Source organism: Rhopalosiphum padi, chromosome 4, assembly GCF_020882245.1.
Source record: "Rhopalosiphum padi isolate XX-2018 chromosome 4, ASM2088224v1, whole genome shotgun sequence".
Lineage (NCBI taxonomy): Eukaryota > Metazoa > Arthropoda > Insecta > Hemiptera > Aphididae > Rhopalosiphum > Rhopalosiphum padi.
Window position 1 is genome coordinate 1,913,777 of NC_083600.1, and position 25,206 is coordinate 1,938,982.

General features: G+C 26.8%; 1 protein-coding gene across 3 annotated transcripts in view; it reads left to right on the forward strand.

The window, feature by feature from the left end:
- Positions 1 to 25,206, forward strand: part of LOC132929017 (locomotion-related protein Hikaru genki) — a 120,234-nt gene that overhangs the window by 63,395 nt on the left and 31,633 nt on the right. For all 3 annotated transcript variants that reach the window (XM_060994040.1, XM_060994041.1, XM_060994042.1), the window contains exons 6-7: positions 6,388 to 6,522; positions 12,532 to 12,681. In XM_060994040.1, the coding sequence (XP_060850023.1) occupies positions 6,388 to 6,522; positions 12,532 to 12,681 (285 nt within the window). The remainder of the gene's footprint in view (positions 1 to 6,387; positions 6,523 to 12,531; positions 12,682 to 25,206) is intronic.

A 25,206-nucleotide genomic window follows, 5' to 3' on the forward strand; every position in this document is an offset into this window, starting at 1 on the left:
AAAGCGGTCATGAACAGGTGCGAAGCAGAAAATGTATATTATTTCTACGTAAAATAATGATTACAAAAGGAACGAAAACTAAATTTATTTTACTAAAAGGTCTGGGCTTACACTTTAAAAATGTGTTACATTTTGTATAACATAGAGATATACAAGTGTAAAACACTTACACAATTACATTGGCAACAAAAACACATAAAACAGTGACATTAAAAATTCAATTAAATATGTATTAAATATTCATTCAAGAAGTATGTCTTTTGATGATGAATTGTATTCTTAATCTGTTCATACATTATTTAAATTCATTGTCGATTATATTATCATTTTTTTTTTTGCATTGATCATATTATAATTACCTGATATAATACAATGGTATTTAATGTCATAGAAAATTAGAAACCGTAATTTTATAAAAATGCACTTTAAAAAATCGTAACCAAAATATATATAGTTATTATTTTATTTGGAACCAATTAAAATTGAATAAATGACAGGTTTTTCATAAAAACGCAAGCTTGATAAAATTACGAAATGATTAATTATACATATTTGTTTGTTTATGGCAATTTAATGTTTTCAATCAAAAATATACTCGTCAACTCATAATTAATTGACTAAGCATCATCAAATTCACTGTGAGTTATTCAGTGATTAAGCCTTTTTACGAACTACTGATCAGTGACCGTAACCTAAAATAATGAATCAAACGAAATTGGGTTTAAACACACCAAATTATAGTTCAGTTTTTCAAATTTAACAAGTATAATATAATGATTTAAAACATGATTAATGCATTGCGTCTGTTCAGAAGCTGTCAATTATATTAAAATTATTTATACTATAACAAACCCTCTTGTTAAAAAAAATTAGATCACTGAAACCTAACCTTGAGTTATGAATATTGTGTACTTATGTAACATAACATCGTGTCATCGTAATAAATTTCTAAGCCAGATGAAAAGACAATGATCTTTAATTAAGACAAACAAATAAATAATAATAAAATAAAATTATATATTATAATATACAATTACATATTTTAATTTCAGATTGATGTAATATAATTGTCAATGGCTCTAGAAATAATAATAATAATTCTCGTAAAATGATATTTGTAAAATAATGTACGGTTCTTGATTAATCTTTGGTTGATATTTTTTTATATTTTACTAATTTGCTCACTGGACTTCTTCGATGAATAAAGATTTTTTTTTAAATAAACTGATTTTTACAATATCTCAGGCTTAGTTAAATGTTAAACATAATAATATTATTATAAATATATTACTTTAACATAGTAATATACTTTTATATTATTTGAAGTCTAGATACTTCTGTCCCGAGTTTTTAATAAATTACAACTTTTTTTTTATATCATGATATAATATATATATATATTGTCTTTTATTTGAAATTAAACAATCTGTACATATTATATACAACAAGCTTAAATGATTAGCAAGAAGCTTTTTACAAAAGGTTTGGTAGGAGAATACGCCCACTGATGATACTCCTTATAATATATATATATATATAGAATTATAAATGAATCATTCATCTGTACATCAAATTATATGCATGGACAATTATTGGGGGCACGCCGAATGCGCGAGTATTGTACGATAGAACGTACGCATCTGCCTGAATCAGTTGATTGAAACGTACGTGTCTCGTCACTTATAATTCCGCCGTCTATTGGGGTGGAACCAACTGGTGCGCGGAATCAAAAGTCGAGAGCGCGTGTATTATTGTCCGGTGCGGGCGTTTCGGAGCTATTATATAAGTCGGCGAGGTCTCGAAATAATATCACATAAATACACGCGATAATACGAAAGTGGCGCAGTGAACGTAAGGCGGCAGGAGTCTAGAGGGGGTTGACACGACCGTTTATCTCCGAGAATAACCGGCGTTTTTGAAAGTCGAAACCTTTATTGCATAATACAACCCTGCGTTGTCGGCACTCGGCCGCAGTGGCACGCCAAAGGCCGGATGCAGAGGCAGAATCGTTCCCCGCAACCTTCGCGAGCGCGCATGATACGTATAATAAAATATATACCCTTTCGCATCGCGTTATATTATGAATTTACGCACTGCCGGCGGCGGTATAATGTGACTGCAGTTACATTTCGTGTATATAATATTTACACGCGCCACACACACACGTACACACACACACACACACACACACACACACACATACGCACGCACTGACACGCCGCCAACGCACATTAATCTCGAATATTTCAATTCGAATAGACGTGACGAACGTGGTTATTATTTTATTAATGTCCGACCGCACCACACACACACACACACACACACTGCCGGCCAAACACGAGACACAGTCAGTTGTCCGTGTTTATAAAATATGCTGCAGCGACAGTAAATAAATACACGAGCATTATTATATTATACAGAGCGCGAGCGGTTCACACTGAGCCTAACCAAATTTTATCGCGTACCGAGTTTGAACTTCTATTATTGCGTGGTTTTTTATTTTGTCTACAGACAATATTATAAATTTGAAAATTCCAAAAATTAGTACTTAAACTAATGCGCACAGCGGTTAAGGATGAGACGGATGTGGACGCGCTCGGTAAATCACTCTGTATGCAATATAAATATGTGTACAGGTTATTACTGTTTTATTTATGTGTGCATTTATTTTTTATTGCGTTTCGGTCATTATTTCAATGGACAGTGTAATCGTCCACTGCCCGCATTGAATCCCAACAACCTCCCAACGGGCTCCTAATTCCCCCCCCCCCACCCCATCCAATCCGTTTGCCGCTGTGTCTTCTGTCAGCCGAATTTTACGACCCTTCGCGCCTGGCCCCGGGAAAACAACCACTGCACCGGTTGAAATGTTTGCGTTGGTCCATGTTGACGGACAAGGGATTAATGAAAATTATTAGGTGGACAAGGCCGTTTATTCAAACCATTAAAGCACCCACATCGCAACAACAATATGTATATACTGGAATACATCAGAATATAAATGTTTAATATAAACATTTAATTCCGTGCAGTATATATATATATATATATATATATATATACGTGTACACATATTTTAATTATATTAATGTTTTTTTTTTTATCTTTTTTTACGCATGCGCTAACATATATACTCTGCACTTATTCTGGAATAAAGGGTTTTTTCTTTTTTATTTTACTTTCGAAATTAAACTCCCGGCGTTTTGATAGGTACAATATAGTATAATCATTTCAACCACAATGAAAATAAAATACTGTTTATTGAAAAATCTATTCCATTTATTTCGTTAATTTATTTTTAACAATGAAAATTAAACTTGTTATATATTTTATGTACTTATTTCTTATACAAATTGACTACTATTATAATTTAATAAAATTACCTTCTCGAAATATTTCTGAAGACTTCGTAGTATCTCTATTTTTTTACGTATATACTCGTATCTATATTATATAATAAAATGGACGATATTGATTTTATCAGAATTTGATTGTTGAAATTATAATTTAAAACTTATTTTAGAGTTTAAAGTGTAAACTGTTGTGATATTTGCTTGACGAACAATACAATAAATTATATTTATCACTTGAGATTAAGGTTTCACGTAGTTATGCCACTGATATTGGTTTTTGACGTCACCCGAAAGGGTATTGAAATTGCAATTGTATCAAGTATCACCTCTTCCCACGTGTAAATGTTTACTCATAATAATATAATATATAGTTCGGTGTATAGTAGGTGGCTGTTGTTGATTTACAAACACTGTGTTTCATGATGACAAATATTACGCACTTGTGCCTAGGTCAATATACATTCGTAATAAACGTTCATTTGTTTACAGTATTTCTAAATGATCGACGATCAATGCATGTTTCAATACAATTACACCAAATAAATGCATATGTGCAAATTACATCTAAATATCTGTGTGAAAGACTTGTATTTTTCGTCATTTATCAGTTTGTACAGCAGTTATAATAAAAATAAATATGTACTTTATTAATTGAAAACAATTATTCTATAGTTATCATGTGACATTTACGTGTGATAAACACAGATTTTAGTGTTTACAGATTATTAATAAATGTATACATTATTATTATTCACATATAAAATCATAACTTTTTTTTTTTACTGAGGATGTGAAACGGGAGTGTTATATTATGATTTCAATAAATATTTTACAATTTAATAAATATTTTCTATGTATTCAATTTGCTTATTGACGCGTTATATATTGTATTTATTCAATAATTCAAATATTAAATAGTTGAGTTTTAAATATTAAATTTTGATCGTGATCCGCAAGGTCTTATTATTCACACATTGATTGATATTATTTATTAAAATAAATTAAGTATGATGGTCAAATACCTATAACAAAGTTGTATATATATTGTACATTTGTACTGTTTGAATCGATCTTAGTTTTACTTCCGGTGAATAAATTAATTAAATTATACACATCAATAAATTACATAATAATTATAGGTATCTGTAACCTATATGTTGATTTTCAGTCAAATATATATTTAATTATCATAATGGTATTCAAATTATACACATAATAATGACGTGTAGGTTTAGAATATGTAAGAACTAATAACAATCTTATTGCAACTAACTAAAAAAACAGTAAATAATCAATAATATTATAACGACTAATGAAGCAAAATGGATATATATATATATATAAAGAAAAATATTCAATTCAAAAATCACAGAAGCATTCACCCCTCTTCTCAATAATTTCCAATATCTCAACCCCGTTTAATCATCCATTTTCCCGGAATTAACAAAATTAATCTCTAGAAATTAAAATATTTAGCTATAAGACTGCTTTAGTACAAATCATTATTTTAATAATTGTATTTTTGTCAATAGTAATAATAAGATTAACTACTTTATTTTAATAACACAATAATATATTAAATATGATTAATTCAATTCATGAAGCATTATTTTATCAGAACAAAAAGAACTAAATCTAAAATATATATGTTTGATAAAATACAATTATATATATATTGGAATAAAAAAAAACAAATTAATCAATTAAAAAACAGAATAAATTATATAAATACAACATCCAAACATAACAAAACAAAAAAACTCAAATCCGAACAATCAAATTTAATTTTATCAATATAATATGAAAGCTAAATGCATTTTTATAGAAAAGACAAACTTTTTTTTTATCTTAGTTAATTAAAAGTATATTTATTATTACGATTGTTAACACCACGAAAGCTATACAACACAAGGTTAGGTATTTTATTGTCAGTATTCTTGTATTTCTAAATGTGCTATACAATATATTTTATATAGTATATATAATATTTTTAGTAGGTATAAGCCATAAGGTATTATATACCTACTAAAAAATAATAATTTAACATTAATGTGTTATTTTTATTAGCAATTAAATAAAGTGTTATGGTAGGAGATGGGGTTTTTAAATCATTTAATAAATCAAAAGTAAGTTTTAAAACAATCGATATCCACTTTAAAGTACAATCATGAATGCTTGTTTGGGTACGATTATAGGAAATAACAAATAGAACATTGTGTTGCAATAGCTTTTTTTTTCTTGAAGGATTTCTTGTTACCTAATAAGAAAATAGCATATTATATTAGTTTTGAGTCAAATCTAAACCCAAATGTTTAAAACGTATAACGATTTAAGACCACTAGTCGCTATAAATTAGCCAATTTAAACTTAATTCCATTTGTGCAATTATTTGTTCGACTTTGTTCTATTACAGTTTTTAGGATTTTAACGGACATTGAAAACAAACTTTTTTTTTTACGAGCATACGATTCAATTACCGTGAAGAATATATATGACACGATTGAGTATCTCCATGGCTCTATATCGATTTTTATTCGATTAGACGAAAGTTGATTAATTTTTTTTTTTTACGGAATTCTTTCATTGTCAGTAAACCAATTGTTTAGCATGATTTCAAACGAGTATGAATAATTTACGTGGTATTGATTTCCGCCAACTTGTTCAGCGTTTAAAACACATTTCACGTATCGCCGAATTTTCATACGGGCTTTACGACCTCCGGATAGCTTGTATTTATGCGGAATTAAAATCTAAAACAATCCCGACCTAACTGGTGCATATTTTTTTCGTATACTTACACATTTTTACGACGACACACATTTTTCTCTCTCTCTCGCCCTGTGTCCAATATTACTTCTAGTTCGTTAGAGGTTCAGTGTTCAGCGAACTGTGTTCTGTTTATTTATTTTTGCTTTCCGTCCACGACTCTTTAAAATCGCAAAGATGATTATGATTTGGAACAAAACACAATTTTTTGTTAATAACAATAATACTATCAAGATAATTATTTTAATGATGTTTTTTTTTGTTTCAGGATGGGCGATAGGAAACGACGAACGCAACTGGAAGTATCGATTATCTATTTACTATGTAAAACAATTTGATACAGGCTCATTCACTTGCACTACTTCGCGTGGAATAAACAACACTATAACACTACAAGTTTCAGGTAAGCTATGACACTAATACACAATGATGAAAAATGGATTAAATTTTTATGTTGTTTTAAGAAGTCGGTGCGCTTTAAAGACATATTAAAATAATCAAATGGTGTTTTTAGTTTTCAATAGATTTTTAAATAATTATTTTATAGCATAGTTTTATTCTTATGGTTTAACGTAAATATTTTTGTTTTCTAAAAATCAATAATACGACTGAACATATTATTATACATTTTAATTTTAGTTTGATTACCTCCAAGAGTGTAGATTTTGCTAGTAATTCGAGCTCAAAATTGACTGTCAAAAGTGTTAAACTACTATATAATATTATAACATTATAAACAATAATATTGTGTACAATATTGTATTCTAAACTATACAATTATACTTGCAATAAGTGAAACACAAATAGTCATTGAATTTAAAATATGTATAGTATGTTTACGTTAATCAAACAAAATAAGAATTAATTATATAAAACAACGTTAAAAATATGAACAAAAAATTAATTAACAATAATAATATCATGTACCATTAAATCTCAAAATAAAAGAAATTAATAGTGTTTAAATTGATTTTTTGATTGAGTTTTAAATGTTTAATAGATAATAATTAATTATAAATATTACATACGTTTCATAATATATATTTTATGTAATAAGTCTGCAAGCTTTTTATTTTTAATTTTCATTCAAAATCAGTATTATAAAATAACGTATAATAAATGTAAAAAAAATATATTGTTTTATAAATGAACTTAAATAGTGTTGAATAATTTTTATGGTCATATAATAATAATATTTACAATATTATTGTTTGTTAATAAATGTATACATTCGAACAAATTCCAATGTCTACTCATCTAAGTTCTTGTTATTTTATTAATCAATAATACAGGGTAAAAGGTATAATACAAACGAGTATGAGTACAATGACAAATTGTAGTAGTTCATTATTATAGCAAACAAATAAGTAATTTTATTGTGTGTATTATAACTTGAACTTTTATACTTAAATTTTTTTTGTTTAATTTTATTAAAAATATACAATGTATGCAACGTATTTACGATAAGCATATGTGATCATAGTTAGTTATGAAATTAAAAGGATTACCTATTCAGCTTTTGAAGTGATATATAATATATGTACATGTATACATTTTTATTTTATTTTATATTACTAAATATCTATACTGGTTTTTATAAGCCTTCTCGTCGGTGGATCGACTTGGATAATTTCAAATTAATTAATCAGGTAGATATAACCTTGGTTATAGATGTTTGTCTGTAAAACTGGGGGAGCTATACCTTTTATAAACTAAAAGTGATAGTTATAAGAATACTTTTTATTATTTATTTTAATTTACCACTTAAAACCCTTTGTTGACCAGACATAGAATTAAAATTATTTTCCCATTTTTTTTGCATAAAATCATTATAATTGACCTATTAATAAATAAGTGCACCTTTTAAAAAAAATTTTTTGGCCCAAATTTGAGTTAAGTACTTGGTACTTAGAAGTACCGTTGGTCATTTATCACATTATTTTTTACATACAAACTATACAAATCAAAAAACTATTTTTGCTAGATTATTTTTTAAAATTGTAATATTATGTTTAAGATCTAAATAATATAAATTTATTAAAGTATGTATATGCATTTAAAATAATCACAAATATTTAAAATCTTATACATATGGTTACTATTTTATTTTTAATTTTGAAAAATGTACATCTAAAAATCCATATGTATAATGTTATATATTATAACAAATATAAGTATGACATATAAATATAAAATAATAATCTCCATATAGGTTGCGAAAACAATAATTCATCAACAATATTAGATCTCATACATTATTTTGGTACGACAGCCGACGACTAACGTGAAATAGCTAATGGGCCGACGGTACTTTTGAGTCCATTGCATTTAAGCAGACTTTGTTTGTTCTTTTAATATACCGAGATATAAACAATAACAATATTTATAATCTAGACACAATTACTAATAATTCCAGTGAATAATAATGCTAAAAATAGCTTTTGTACGTGATTAAAAACCAGTCTGATGTTGGCATGTTTACTTCTAAGAATGTTCGTGTACATTTTTTACTTTAACATCTATTTACACAGTTATATTACTTATATTTCTAAATTTTTATCAGAGTTTTATTTTTTTCTTGTAACTAAAGAGGTACTTTTTCGTACCGACGGGTCACATTAAAGATAAATGAATCTTATTATTTATTATAATATATATTAATTTGTGCTGTGGTACTCAGAAGTACCGTCGGTCGACAAAGGGTTTAATATACCGACACAATTTCATATCGATTTAAATAGTTTTTTTTAGCCATTTAAGGCGTTTACTGACAGTTAATGAGAAGTAAATGAGCAGTAAAAATGATTTAGCGATCGGTGAATTTGGCTAGATACTAAGATTTGAAAAATAATTGGTTGGTCTGCTTGGTTTTTAATGTATAGAGTGAGAGACGAAATCGCGCCTTGGGGGACACCAGCTAGAATAGCACATACGTTTGAAAGTTCAGAATTTACATTTCTCTTGATATTTTTTTTAATTCATTTTTTGTTGGTTGTTCGTGAATTTTATTATGAATGTTTTACTATAATGAACAATAATATAAATACCATCATAAACTTCACTATGCATTTTATTAATTTAAGTTACATTAAAGATTGACATTTTATATTTATTAATCGTAGTTTATGTATAATACTAGTATATTTTATAGTTAATAATGTAATACATAACAATTTAATCGACCAATTTAGAACATTAAGTAATTGCATAAAAAAGTTTTGCAACAAAACTATTACGTAATAAGTTTAAGCTTTTGTTATAATTTATAAACCTCACTGGTCTTTATAAATCTACTTTTCTTGTTTTATAAGATCAAAATATAAAACGCGTGGACGTTTTGTACTTAACATACTCACGGGATTAAAAGTAAGTGATAAATGAATTGTACAGCCTATAGGGATACACCGTAAACGAGACACGAATAATAATTTAAGAAGCTCTAAATGAAAAATATCAAATTTGCATTACAGTTTTAACCTAAGATATTTTAAGAATAACATTAGTGTCTTCTTATTTTAAAATGTTATTTACTACAATAATAATAATAGTATAACAAATTATGACCATTTATAACCTCACAATATATTATACGTTATTTATTCTTTTAAATATATCATCTTCTTTGTTAATAAAATTAATATTTCAAAAATAACGATATTAAAAATTGCTGACTTGAAAGGTGATTGGGTTAAGCGTTAGTGGACAAATTCTTTTAATAACTAATAAAAAAAAGTACCTATTAAAGTAGTATAATGATTGTATCAAAATAGTAGATAAAATATTTTAAGTGTTTAACGTCAAGGTACAAAGTAAGTTTATCTAATAAACAATAATTGTAATAATAACAATATATTTAGATAATTTATTAACAAACATTGTGTATAATAATACGTTAAGTAATTTTTGGTACCAATATTAAAAGTTGAACATATTTTTTGTTCTTCTTTATTCATTAAGTACCATAGATGAAAACCGTAGGTGAAAATTTATTACTACTTCGTCCCCTCTGTTGACTAATGGTATTGCGGTTCGAACCGAATTTGTGTAATAATTTTGATTTATTGTAATTAATTAGATGTTAATAGTCTTTTTCTATTCCATTTATTTTTTAATTTGTTCTAAACGAGTTAATCCATGTCTTTGTTTGATTAATTCTCCAACAACATAATTTATCATTATTAATTGCTTTATATTCAACGGACCAATAATATCTTTAGTTTACTATAAAAAATATGTTTACAATTATTTAGGTATTCTGCGTGGCTAATTCATCAATAGCACCGGCGGAATATTATTTGGAAGGTGTGGTGTTACATTTCAGAGTTTCAGTCTGTAGTGGTCACATTATTGTTTATTATTATTCATCAATCTTATCACGTATTCTTTTATATTATTTTTCTTCAATATCTTTACTTATTTTTATTTATTTACAATGTTTATTTTGGTTAGAAAATTCAGTCATTTGGTGCAGTTTTTTGCGTTGAAGGATTTTTCTAGATTGTTTGATACATGGAAAAGTTACGTCATATATTTTGGTATTCTGAACTATATGTTGAGTTGTTGGTAGACTTAAAATACCTATTTGTTGATTATGACCGACTGGGTTAATGAAAATGTCCAATTCTGGCCCTTGCTATTGTGATTTCTTTTAGTCTTTTGAAATGTCGAGGAATGTTCAGTTTTTAATATACTATTATTAATTCGTTTGATTTTTGAGTTTTTTAGTTAATAGAAATTAATTGTAATAGTTTTAACATATCCTAATAAATTGTCGATCTTTGTGTAATGAAGCTCTAATGTGATTAATCAACGATTGTTCGGTAAATGATTGTTCTAGTCACAATAACAATACTATTTCACCAACAATATTATTACCAATTGTTACTACATGTGAAGTCACTCACATAAATTCTATACATACCCTTTTTGTTCGAGTTCAATTCATTTCGGATATTTTAAGCAACATCATTTGTTAAGAAAATATTTGAAATTCTAAAAATCTGAATAAGTTGTGAATGGTTTTCGTAAATATTTTACTTGAAGTATTCTTGTTAATTAATTTTACTGCTTCGTGAATGACATGCTTTCTGTTGAGAATAATATGCCAATTTCTGAAGTGAGTTTATGCTGTAAAGTAGTTTCATCTTGGATAATTGCGGAGGCTATTCCTTGTGTCAATTTTTGTGTATCAGATACTTATCTCAATTACTTACTGTATTAGTATTTTGATTTAATTTGCAAAATGTTTCCACGATAATTGCATATCCGGAGGTAATAACTTTTGGGTTTGTTTTGTGTTTGTCGTACTTTAATTACCTACTCAAGGTATTAAGTTTTATTTCCAAACGCCAAGGTAGAAACATTAAGAAATTTACTTATTACTCTATAGAAAAACATTTTACGTTAGTCTAAAAAACTATATTTTGCCATGAACTTAATATAATTTTGTATGATGTACCTATACAGACTATGTATTGACAAAACTTTTTTCGTTGAAGTTTACAACTCACAGAACTCACAGCAATACCAAAATAGTTTTATTAACTCTTTAACTACTCAATAGAAAATCGAATGACATAATAATATGTTTCTATTCGTATGAAAATGTACACATTTCAATCATATTTTTACTGGAAAAAATTTAAATTTATGTCTAAATTATTGTACCATAATCAATGAATACCATATTAAAATAATATGGGTACACACATCAAATAATTTAATTTTTTTTGTTGGCTTTATAGTTCGTGCTAATGACTACTGACTAGTAATCGTTTGGCGAATATAAATAGGTTATCACTGATAAATAATAAACTACCTATTATTTAACCGTCCAATTATATTGTTTTTTAATCAAGTTAACTCAGCATTATATTAACACCGTTTAAAATAGACAATACAAATTCTAATGATATTTTTAGTCAGTTTATTGTTGTCCGTTATGATAAAAATATATAGTTTATTATCATTGAGTAATGGAATATTTTACTGTGAATTTGAACAAATAAGTTTAATTTAATATTAAAAATACAAGCAAATATTCATAATTTAATTGAAAAACAAACAAATGGTATATTGCGTGTAAAATAATAGAAAAAAAAAGTTAGAAAGAGTAATTTAAACAAACATAACAAATTAAGAATTAAAAACCATAGCATTACTAGCAACTAGAAGCACATTTTATACCTGAGGGGTGTTCAAAAATTAAAATAGTTATCACTTATCAGGCTAAATTATTTACAATATTATATTATCGCTCATATGTACAGTAAGGTATATTTATTTATTGCCATCTTTCAATAAATACAACTAAAAATTCAAAAATTGATGTTTTATAGACATGTTATTAAGATTATTTTTATTAAATTTAAATTTAATGTATTTACTTATGTATTATTATTATTTTGTACAGATATCCACTGTAAGCCAGTGCCCAGTATGAATCTCAATCCTCATCTTAACTATAGAGCGAGTGGTCATAGGCTTGGTCAGACAACATACTTCAACTGTCCACCTGGATTTTTCCTTAAAGGTTCAGCAAATATCACCTGTCTTCCTTCAGGTTAGTTAATATTGTTATAACACCATTTAATTTGTGGGTATTAGTATAAACTGCAAAATCTTTTTACCAATGGCTGAGAAGTAAATCATGTCGCCATTTGTCTTTTTAAAAAAAATATTTTAATACTAATTTTAATATAACACATATAACGTATTTACGTATATATGTATAATGTAAATGTAGAGTATTATTTTTGAAATATTTTAATTCTAAATATTTCTAGATTAAAATGATCAAAAAAAATATTATGGTAATTTATTTCGATAAAAAGTAATGATACGTTCATCAGAAAATAATTTTATTTTCAAGATAATAAGCGTCTAATTCAATCTTAATTATTATGTTGTGTAAATAACTTACTTTCTTCATTTGTTTTGCAACCAACTTCAATAATTTGAACATTTTTCATTTGAAAGTTTTTTTTAAAAAATATCCTAATAACCTATAAAACTTTGAACTAACTTTTTTTAATTTATTTGTTTTGAAGTCATGATCTTTGTACTTACATTAAAACTGGAACTGAAACATAAAAAAATAATAAATACAAATTATTTCAATCTTTAAATGAATCACAAGATTTGTTTTTGTTTTATATATTATATATTTCCCTTATACATTATTTGGTATTTAGAAATAGTATGTAAATTGAATGCTTGTCCTATAATAATAACAAATTTAAATACAAACTATGTTTGTAAATAAAATTAAAATACTATCTACTAATACTTTATTATAACATATTAAAATTAAAAACTTAATTTAATACCTCCCAAATTGTACGTTGTCTCAGCTTTATCAATGTATAACATAGTAAATCTTTGTTTAACAGGACCAATTTTATGTTATCGCAAGTAAATTAATTCTAGTGAATTGTCTGTGTCCACAACATAAAATTGGTTTTACTGAACTCAAATTTTCTATAGTATATACATTTTTAAAACATGTGGGTGTTGCATCATCTTAAATAATACAGTATATCTCTAAATTACTATAGACTATAGTACCTATATTATAAGGAATTTGATACTGAAAGTACTTAAGGAGTTAAATATAGTTACTTGTATGAGTTTCTAAGAGAGTTTCTTGTGAATATAGAAAGTGCGTAGGTAGTAATTTATCATTAACGTGTGTGTGATTTTAGTAAAAATATTTGGTATGGTACTCTTGCATTCTGCACGAACAAATCCGCGTTTCACTAATTTATAGTCGAGAACTAATATTTTTTTACTAAACATCTTGTCTTTACCCAAAAGCTAAAATTCATTAAATACCAAATAATTGGACGAAATTCTAACGTCTTTTTCATGGTAAGAAATTTGAAAACATATATTTAAATTAATTTTGAACTCTACTTGAGATCAATCATCTAGAATTTTTATTTTTGTTTAAATTCTAAAAAATTGCTTTTAGAAGATTCTTCGATTTTTACATTTTAAAATTAAGTTAGAGCAGAAGATAAAAATCGCAATTCATAAAAGTTGTATGATCGATCTTAAATAAACTCCATAACGAACTCAAGTACGTTTTCAGATTTCTTATCACGAAAAATGGTTGCTATGTTTTCTTCACAAATATACGTTCGGCATCAAATCCCCTTAAGGCTATTATAATCTTATACCATATATTTAATATGTATAGCTTAAAATGAAAAGGGTCTTTCATAACCTTTGAATATCGTGAACTCTTAGTATGCTACATTGCTACTGGATTAATTAGTTTTGTTGTTGCTGAAGTTCTGAAAGTTCACTATGTTATCGAAACCTTATTCCCGTATTCAGATTTCAGGGTAGGTGTAAGTTGAAAAAATAATATTCATATAAGATCAAATATTATTAGGCTGGATAAGTTATTATTAACTATTTATATTTGTTTCTTTAAATATTTACCATGGTTTTAATTTAGATGGGTAATATTATATTTGAAACAAAAATATATCACGAATTTATTTACGTTTTACCGTTTGTTGACATTTTATGTTGTATCACTTAGACACGTCAACAAAATACCAAAGATTATACGTTACTGTCAGAATATGCGAGTACCTATATTCCTTTATTTTTTTTCCAACCACAATAAAATAATCATGGATAAAACTACCATAACGCACCCTAACAATTATAGCGAAATTGTATTTTCACGATTATTAATTGAAAGTGATTAGCAGTTCTAGAATTCCTGCGGTAAAAAAAATATTATTCTTTCCTCCAAGCATAATGGTCAGTAATTAAACTAGGGGACATCCGCGGATTAACGTGGGTCCAAAAGTGTAGAAAAAAAAAACAAGAAGAAAAAATCGTTTCAAATTAAATTAGATTTTATCTTTCTTGCAGTACCGTATCGTCAATTACTGTACGCAGAAACGTTGGACAACGTATCCCGCCGAATCTGATAGCCTGTGGAAACTTCCATTTCTCGGTATTATAGCACAGTAGTAATGGTTTAATTAAAACAATTAATTCGTTCTGGCTCTTGTCATTCTAATGGTATGATAGCAGGAAAAAATACATTTTTCAAACCTTTATAGCCATTTATATATGCACTCACTTTTAAGTTTTACATTAACATTTTTAACGTAAATATAAAAACTCTTTATTCTTTGGGCAAAATGTTGCTAAAATATGATGATTATTATAGTTACTTATAATTTATTTTTTGAACATTATAGTTATATAGCTACGCGTTATTACTTTTGTTTTACAACTTGGACAATTACACTCATTTAATGTGATTCAATTTAATATTGTCGTACTACTCACTCTCTTATTTATATACATCTACGAAGCCTATCGTCATATTCTATCGTATATATATACACTGATGATGATAATAAATAATAACGATAATAATAATATGAAAAGTATTAACTGTAAGTTACCTCACCGTCTCAATGTCGCAGAACAAAAATCGCGCGTACAAAGACACGATACTCGTTTTCGTTTTCTCGTTCACGTGGCTCGTTAATTATTCAGGGAATCGGTCGGGAAATGTTTAAAATGAACTCGGGTGGTGCATATATATCCACAACGGTAGCCGTGAGCTCACTCGAAACTTTCAGAAACAATAAGTTTCGACGCACCAGACTCGCTTTCTTACACATACACACGCATAAATACAAGATCACGCGCATGCGTGGACAGGCTTTGCTTCGGAACTGCCTTTTATGATAATATACCTATGCATATAATTCATAATTTATTATATTATTATTTTTATTATTTTTGAAACTCCGAGACTTATCGCTGAATGGTTTATTCGCGTGTTCCTAAAAAATAAAAACGTGTTCCATTGATTTTTAAATATACAGTTATATGTCTTCAATGGCACAAATTGGTTTTATATTCTTAACTAGTGATTGAATATTAAAATAATTTTGTGCCCAATTTAAAAAAAAATTATTGTAACTAAGGTTTGTATTTTTTTTTAAGTTTAAAATGTCTTTTAGTTTTCCATCTTTTGTTATTTAAATTAATATCTGTATAATTACTATTTATGTTAGTAATGTTAGTATTGCTACATCTATCTAATTGACGAATTTTAAAATATAATATCAGTTATAATAATTTGTGTTTTGCAAAAAAAAAACAAATTTATTCATTATCTATTTTATAAATTAAACGTGTAAAAAGTACATAGATATTATTATTATAATAATAATATGTGTTTAGTACGGTATCCAGCAACCGTGTGGAGTTATTATAATCAAATTAATAACCCTAAGGCATGGAACCACTTTTCGTGAACATTTTTTCCGATTTGCACCACTGTCTCCCCCGAATCTCACATCGTCTCCAGCGTTTATATTAGGTGTATATTATATATCTGTGTAGTAGCAGCCGCCACACCAACAACCGCCCTTTGGCCACTGAGCCCGTAAATAAAATTAATACGCTCTCCGCATTCTCACCGTGTTTAACGTTTTATTGATGATTCTCGCTGTACAGCCACAGCACGGGTCCCATTACTCACGTGTTGTAAACGTTAACTGTTTTTTTTTTTTTTTTGCTCTTTCTTTTCATCCTGCATATTGTCCCGCGCGACATACACACAAAGAAAGCAAAATGCAGGACGATGCGGTGAGCTGTCCACAGCTTTTCAGATAAACCATAGTGGCCGTGATTATTTTCTGCATGGAATTTTACCTCACTGCCAAATATATCTTTAGTGAATGTTGACCTCTTGGTTACATTTTTTTGGGGTTTAACGTATTTAGCCCTGTAGTTCCTACTGAATTTTTAACCTCGATAAAAAAATTATAATAAAATAATAATGCCCTGATTTGAACAAACGCTGCTAGAAAATATTTACCAGTAGAAACATTTTCCGAGTGAATATTTACTTATTTAAAGTTTTAAGCAAGTAATTATTCACTTGAGAATATTTACCGCGACTCGCGAAGAAACAATTAAAAAGAAGGAAATATTCGCTGTTTAAATTTTACCGTGGTTTATGAAGAAGTAAATATTTACTAGTTATATTTCGCTATAAAAAGTGTGGAGATCAATAGAAAAATATCTATGTTACGATAAAATTACGTAATAGAATTATATAGATATTTTTGCAGTAGTATTGTGATACCAGTTAGTGTGCTCACTCACAATATTGTGTTGTTCCCTTTTCGATTTCTCAAACTATTTTTTTTTTTTGTAGATATCTATTATAAATAAGTAAATAACATTAGTTCATGGAAGAGCATCTCATCAATTTTCACTTATTATTAATATTATTATGAATACCTGGTATTATTATTATGATCGTCATCATCATCTGTAATACGGTAATCATATAATGTTTATGTGATACCACCTTTATTTGTATTAAGTTAAGTTCGTATCATTAATGTGACTGTCATGCTGTGACATATTGTTTTGCCAAATTTCCAGGCTACAACACCTGTGCGTAGTTTTTGTACTTTTAGTATAATAATATAGCCTTATATTTATTACTATCCAAACTAAGCAAAATTTCAAGTTGTTTTTTATATCTTTCGTTTTTTTGTACTTTGGTGTTATCATTATCAATTTGGTAAACTTCTACACTTCAACATGATATTATTACACGTTTTTCAGTCTTATATTTGAAATTGTTCATCAAATAGGTAAATATATTTAGTGATTTTTGTTTTAAAATTCTAAATAATATTCTTAATACCATAATTTTACACACGTGATCCTAGACACAGTAAGAACAAAAAATATTTAAAATATCATTTCTTGAATGGTTTTTAATTTTTTTTGTATATTATGAAATATAATTTAATTTCTATTGGAGAATATGAAATATGGTAATCTCAAAGAGTACATAGCAAAACTTCACATAGGATATAAATATATAATATGACATGTTTGATGAAGACAAGAAACCAAATATCTTATTAAAAAATTGATATATTGTTTGTTTAGTTTTATATATTATTGATATTTATAAGATAGTTTTCTTAAGCTCAGAAATTTTTAGATCTTTTCTTTGTTGACAAATTATTTAATCAAAATAATGACCTTTTATATTGTTTTATTTATTCTCTTTGATTTTGTACACAAACCTACAAAACAGGTATTGTTTAAGAAAATATATTATGTAATAAATTTTAAAAAAAATCGATACCAGTAACTCAGACAAACGGTCTTTGAAATTAAAAATAAAAAGGATCTCAAAAATATAATAATAATATAGCCACTTTTTATTTAAAAATAAATGGTTTAAAAAATAATATTGAGATAAAATCATGTAAGATACTAATGAATATTATACTTATACAACAGTTTTCTTATATTATAGTTTTCAACATAAGATTTTATATTTTAATAAACAAAAACAATTTGTTCAATATTATTTCAAAAAAAAGTAAAAACTTTTTAATGGTATGTATTTAGAGATAAGTGTGTGAAAAGTTCTAGTAAAAGAAAAGAAAGTGTAGGCCCTTCAGTTTGCTCGAACTAGCAAGTAACAACTCAGAAGTAACAACGTGCTCGCTATTTTTCAGTAGACATAGGCACGTCAGAACTCGCGGTTGACTGAAAGTCGAAACAGCGGAAGTTCACAAACATTAATATAATATTTTGGCCCGTGTCCTACAGTATTTATTCAACAAGTCCGATTATTATTGTATTATGTTGTTTCGACTTATCGTACCTACCTGTCCCGTTATATGTACACATTTCTTGATTAATTCCGTTATAACGCGCGTTTATTGATGGCCATCGACCACGTTGAAACGGTTGATTTCAAGAGCGGAGTGTTATTTAAACGCCACCGTCGGTCGGTCGGGTCTCTGTATACCTACTCTGTATAAATAACGTTTACAATTACGCGAGACGTTCGCATAATAATAATTATTATTGTAACAATTGAAAGCGACCGTTATACGGCGGGCTGTTGTTGCAGGGGCGGGTAAACGAGATTGAATAACCGGAACGGCTGCCGCTGATGCTACTACAACTATACAACTGTGGCTGAACACACAGCCATGGGGTTGATGCGGTATTGAGATACGTAAGGGACCGGGTGAAATAGGTTAACTTTGGGGTGTGTGTGTGTGTGTGTGTGTATATAATAACGCTTTAAGATAGCCGTTAATATTTATTGGTTCGAAACAGAATCGATTCCCGGTTCAGCCCGTGGAACACAGCGCGTTTAAACACCAAACGGCAGAGTGGTGGTCGCTTTTATGTGTGTGTGTGTGTGTGTGTACGAGTACATATAATAACATTATACAACTACTGTAGCTATTGCAAAGTTTATTGTCTCAACGGTGACGGGGCCCCGTTCGTGAGTTGTATTGTGATCGCCGAGTTCCGAATTACGTAGTCCGTCGAAGTGGTATATACGACACTGCGGCGGCGGCGTAAGTATCTATCTATAAAATAGCTCAGCATTTATTTTTTCCTCGTCACACTCGGACATTTTAACAGGACGTTATGATCAATCCGCCCGACGACCACGCGGCTGTAAGACGCGATAAACCATAATTCACTTGAAATGAATGCATAGGCACCGCAAGTTCATTATTGCAGAACGGTATTCCCGATGTCGAGTATATTATTAATATGTGTTATATTGTAATATACGACTCGGTGTGTATAGGTAAACGCCGCAATGTATACAGTGCCGCACATTAAATTTTCTTTTAGGGGGAGGATTAAATTATAAATTAAAATAATATTTTGACGCCGCTACTAAAATAGACACGCCCACAAGCACAGCACTAAGACAATAATTGACAAATAACGACAACAACGATATTATTTAATATCTACATGAAAACAGTTTTTATGCCAATAACTAACGTCTATTTTTATACCGCCTCAGACGGAAAATTAACGTTTTTGTGATTCCGTCATAATATTCTGCAATTGACAAATACTACATTTTAAACACACGTCGAATTTTACATAATCTGTATATTTTTCATTTTAAACATTTCAAATGTGAATTTTTTTTATTTATTTATTATTTTTTGTACATGGGTGGGGATTTATCCCGGACCCCCCCTCCTCTCACCTGTACGCCAATGAATGTATACAAACCTAATATTCTCTCGAAACGGCAGATTTATGATATTTTATGTCCCTAAGAGAGGCAAAATATATTTCAATATTATACTTTAAAAATAATTAAATATTTATGATATGTAAAACTTACATAATAATATTATACACAATATTATTTTCAAATGTACAACCTCTTTTTTCTTCTTACAAGATTAAAACAAGCAATATGTATGTAGAAATGTGAATAATTCAATTGAATAGCCAAACTAACGGCATACGACGTGAATACAAAACACTAACTATCTTAAGTTTTAATTTTCACTGTTACTAAATCAATTAAAAGTTACCGTAAGTACTAAAAAGTAATAATAATTATATCCTAATTAAAATTTTTTGTAAAAATAAATTAATGACAATGTTTTAATTTATAAACGTCAATTTCTCATTTTTAAAAAGAAATTTGGATTAAATATTATAAAAAGTCAACTTTTTGTAATTTTGTTTTATAGCAATTCGGAATCGTAACTTTTTCATTCTTTACCACTTAAGCATTTTCTACATATATAACAGTATTTTAGAGACTTCCTTTTTTTTATATATAAATTATGTAAATAGGTGATATTTTTCATTTATAAACAAATTGAAAAAATATTTATTTTATTTATAATTTTATACACATTTATTGTTTGAAAAATAAGTGATTACTGATTAAAAAAGATATTAACTAAAAACCTAGACTTTGTAATTTTAAAATTTTAATTGTTAATCTATATTTTATTTCAAATAGAATACTTAGAAATGATTGATCAATCGACAAATAAATTTTTAAATGAATCAAGAAAGTCTTGTTGATTAAGTAAATATAAACTCAATACATTATCGTTTATCTTGTTTAATGGATTTATGAAATATAGATTTTTAGAAAATGTGTTTAAATGATTTTATTTGAAATGTCTAAATTAAATTCGCTTGATTTATTTCCAATTGTTAAACATAAATATTACAAATCTAATAACACATGTACTATCAACATCAGAATAATCCTTGAAACGTTAGGTTATGGGTTAGGTTAGTTAATTCGTTATAAGTATTTAAAGTTTGGATGAACGGACTAACCATTTGGTAGACCAACATTTTGCGGAATAACCCTGTGACACTCCACTCTACACATCTTAACTTTAAATACCTACCTAATAAAGTTATAACTAATTATAACAACTCGTTCGAAATTCGTAATACTTTAAACTTTATTCATAAAAACCATTTTAATCAACTTTAACCTTGTATTGCTGTAAACATATTTTATTGTTAGTAATTCATAAGATTAGACATACATTTAAACGTTTATTTTTATCTACGTCAAACAAAAAAATACGATTAAAAAAAAATCATTTACCACGTAGATCGTACCATTCAAGCCTTTTACTAGTATTATTCTGACTTTGAAGAAGAATTATCAAGTATTATATGTATACAACAACAATAACTATTGTTTAATAGAAAAATCAAGCAATATTGAATTTTCATTATAGTATTGTTTAACTCACTTAAAATATTATTTAGTAGATCAAATTTTGCATTCATGTATTTAAAATCCTATTGATTTATGAGCATAGAATTTATTCGAAATTAACATTATTCAACATAATACCACTATTCTATACTTCAAAATATATTATAAATTGATATTATGTTTCATCTACAAAAATATAAGTATTAGATAAATGAAAATTATATTTTATAGAATTTTTGACAAATAAAGGTGTTGGAAATATTCGTTAATAGTTTTGGAAAATATTTATTTATCCTATCATTTATCAAATAACTAGGTAATTTTAGAATTTAATAAGCGTGCAAATATTTTAAATAAAATAACAAAATTCCAAGATATTTTAAATTTTGAATGAAGCTCATAATGTATTTAATTCTGGAATGTTTTAGATTTTGAGCAGAGCGATGAATGTATTGATTTTACAATGATGTATATGTGTCTTTTTTATGTCTTCCATCATATTTTAGAATAATAACATTATTTAGATTTTCCATTTCAAAATATATTTTCTAGTAGGAAAGTCTAATGAATTTAGCTGGTTTTCTGTAGGATATAAAGTAAAAAGTCCCAAACCTTTTAATAATCATATAAAAAAAAATCTTACATTAAACTTACATTAAGTTTTTGGTAAAGTTGAATTTTTCAATAATTATTGATAAAAATATTATACTAATCAATTAATAATATTTTTACTTTTTAGCATTATATTAATATAACAAATATAGATGCGTACATTATAATAAGTATGCGAGACTAAAAGAAAATATTGAAATAATCAAAATAATGAATTATAATAATCAGGAATTTTGTTATAAAACAATTTTTGTTAAATAAATAGTGCGTTAAGTATGTCATATAAATAATACATTGATTAAATTAAAAAAACTACCCAGTTAGAAAATCAAACGGATAATAAAAAAAAATAGATGTAATGAAAATGGCTCCATGTTAAGAACTCGTTTTCAGATATATAAAGTTCTACATCTTTTATTACCTCCTCTCTCTCAAAATTAATTTATTCGAAAATTATGTAGTCACTTAAAAAATAATTTAAAAATATTCGCAAATTAACTTTCAAAGTTCACAGTCGTTATATTAAAAATATCTATTGTAATAATTATTGTATTAATAATATTTATAATTATTTATCAGTTTTTATATTTATACATTTTTTTGCTATTTTTTATTATTGTAGGGAATACAAAAGATAATAATTAACACACATAAGCCAGAAGTTATGTTTGTATAAAAATATGGAATTTAGTAAACTGAAAACTATTTGACGATGTGTTAAGTGTTTTTACGATTTTCGGGATGTTTGATCAAGTTATATAATATATTATCAATTCGAATCTGTAGAAATTGACGCACGTCTTGAACAATTATTGTACAATATGTTATTATCATTATTTTAAACAGTTAGGCCGTTATTGATAAGTTTTGAATGTAATTAGAAATCGTGGAGTTAAACTGGTAAACAACTATTAAATTACCATTGTAGTTTTGAAACATATTAGTTATTTCACTGTCTGTTTTCACTGTTTTGAGTATGCTTCCATATTGTACATATTAGAGTACATTTGTGAGTGCAAAGTTTTTGTTTAAAAGTGTAATTTATAATACATTTCTAAAATGCACTTAGGATTAATTAAACATCATATTTAACGACAAAGAAATACCGAATAAGTTTGAAACGTAAAATACTATTTTTAAATGGATTCAACCCAATACTATATTATTTACACGGCTGTTGTAGGTATATATATTTTGTAATATAATAACAATAACGAAGTTGTGATTCAATCAAATCTACTGTCTTGATATAATATAATCTTAATCTTTATTACATTTTAATGTCTGTCTCATTGTTCCTTCAAACTTAATATTCTTTTTTTTTATTGATATACATTTTTTATGAATAATTTTTTTTATTAGTCAGAAAAAAATGTTTATATATTAGTTAAATTGCATTTAACTGACTAAAAGCACCAAGAAAAAAAAGTATAATTGAATATTTCTATAAGATATTTTTTAAAAATACGTAATTTACTAATAGTATGTACCTACATCAAAATAATAACTAAAAATACTGTTGTATTTTTATTATTTTTGAAAACAACTTAAAAAATTTAAATTAGAATATATTGCTTAAGGTATACCATCAATGTTAGATTATCATGTTTAATACAAAATAATAATAATAAAAAAAAAATTTAAATCATCATTGGTAAAATTCTTAAAAATAAGATAGGTTCATTATATGCACATAAGTGTGTAATACGATTACGCACTTGTTACCTTATTACCTTTTTTATATTTGGAAAAATATAATACGATTACGCATAATAGATGTTTTTTATTTTTTAGTTTTAAAAAAAAATCATTATTGTTCTATAATGTTTATAATGATCAATGATCCTAATATTTAGTTGTATATTATAATATATACATACAAACATGAAATATTGTATATTATATTGTATTCTTATACTATGTATAATGTCGCTTAAGTTTAATTATATAGGCAAGGATTTAAATAGTTTCAAATTTAAATGGTTTCAATTTTGGAAATTTTTAAGTCACTTGATGATATTTTTATTATTGATATTTTATATAATATCATCGGGAATTTTTAATAAATTCAAACATAATATTCTCTTCGTATGAAGATACTTATTTTAACTAGAATAATTAATATTATAAACAATTTATAACAATTGAAGAAACCAATATTAATTTAATTTTAATGGGTTTATTTTTTTCGGTTTCGGTTTGGAATTTGTAAACAGGCTTTTAAAGTCTTATGGTTTAGTTATGATTTTTTTAATCTAGATTTTAAAACTTTTGGTTTCAGTTGCGGTTACAGTGTTGAACAATTAAAAAAAAAACAAGGTTGTAACTGATGTTAAAAAAATCTTTTTCGATCCCTATTATTAAAGGTTTATTGAAATGTTAAACTGTTTATAATGCCATATGTAATAAACTATAATATAATTAATTTTTTTATTGTAAAAAAACGTAATAGGAACATAATATAGTTACTATAGTATAGGCACTAAAATACTATTAAATTAATAAATTTCTTAACAATAAAAAGTATTTTTTTGTGAACAATCGTGATGGGTTTTGTTAAATATAAAAAAAGATAAAAATGTGCTATCGTATTGTGTATTTTGGAGGTAAAAAGGTAAAATGAGCACAATCGTATTGCGCTGGTACTTTGTATACTTTTGATTAACATTTAGCCACAAACACAACGGTTGAGTAAAACTTGTTTACTATTATTCTGTATTTCTGTCCCATGTCAAACACAAGATAACGCCCACTAAAACTTTGAATAAACTACAAGGGTAAAACGAGGATGGGTTTGTTGATTAGGACCACTTGAGTAATTCACAGAAAAGACACTTGAGAGTGATATCATATATACATTATATTATATTATATTTGAAAGGATTCACTAATACATTTGACCATCCGTAAACC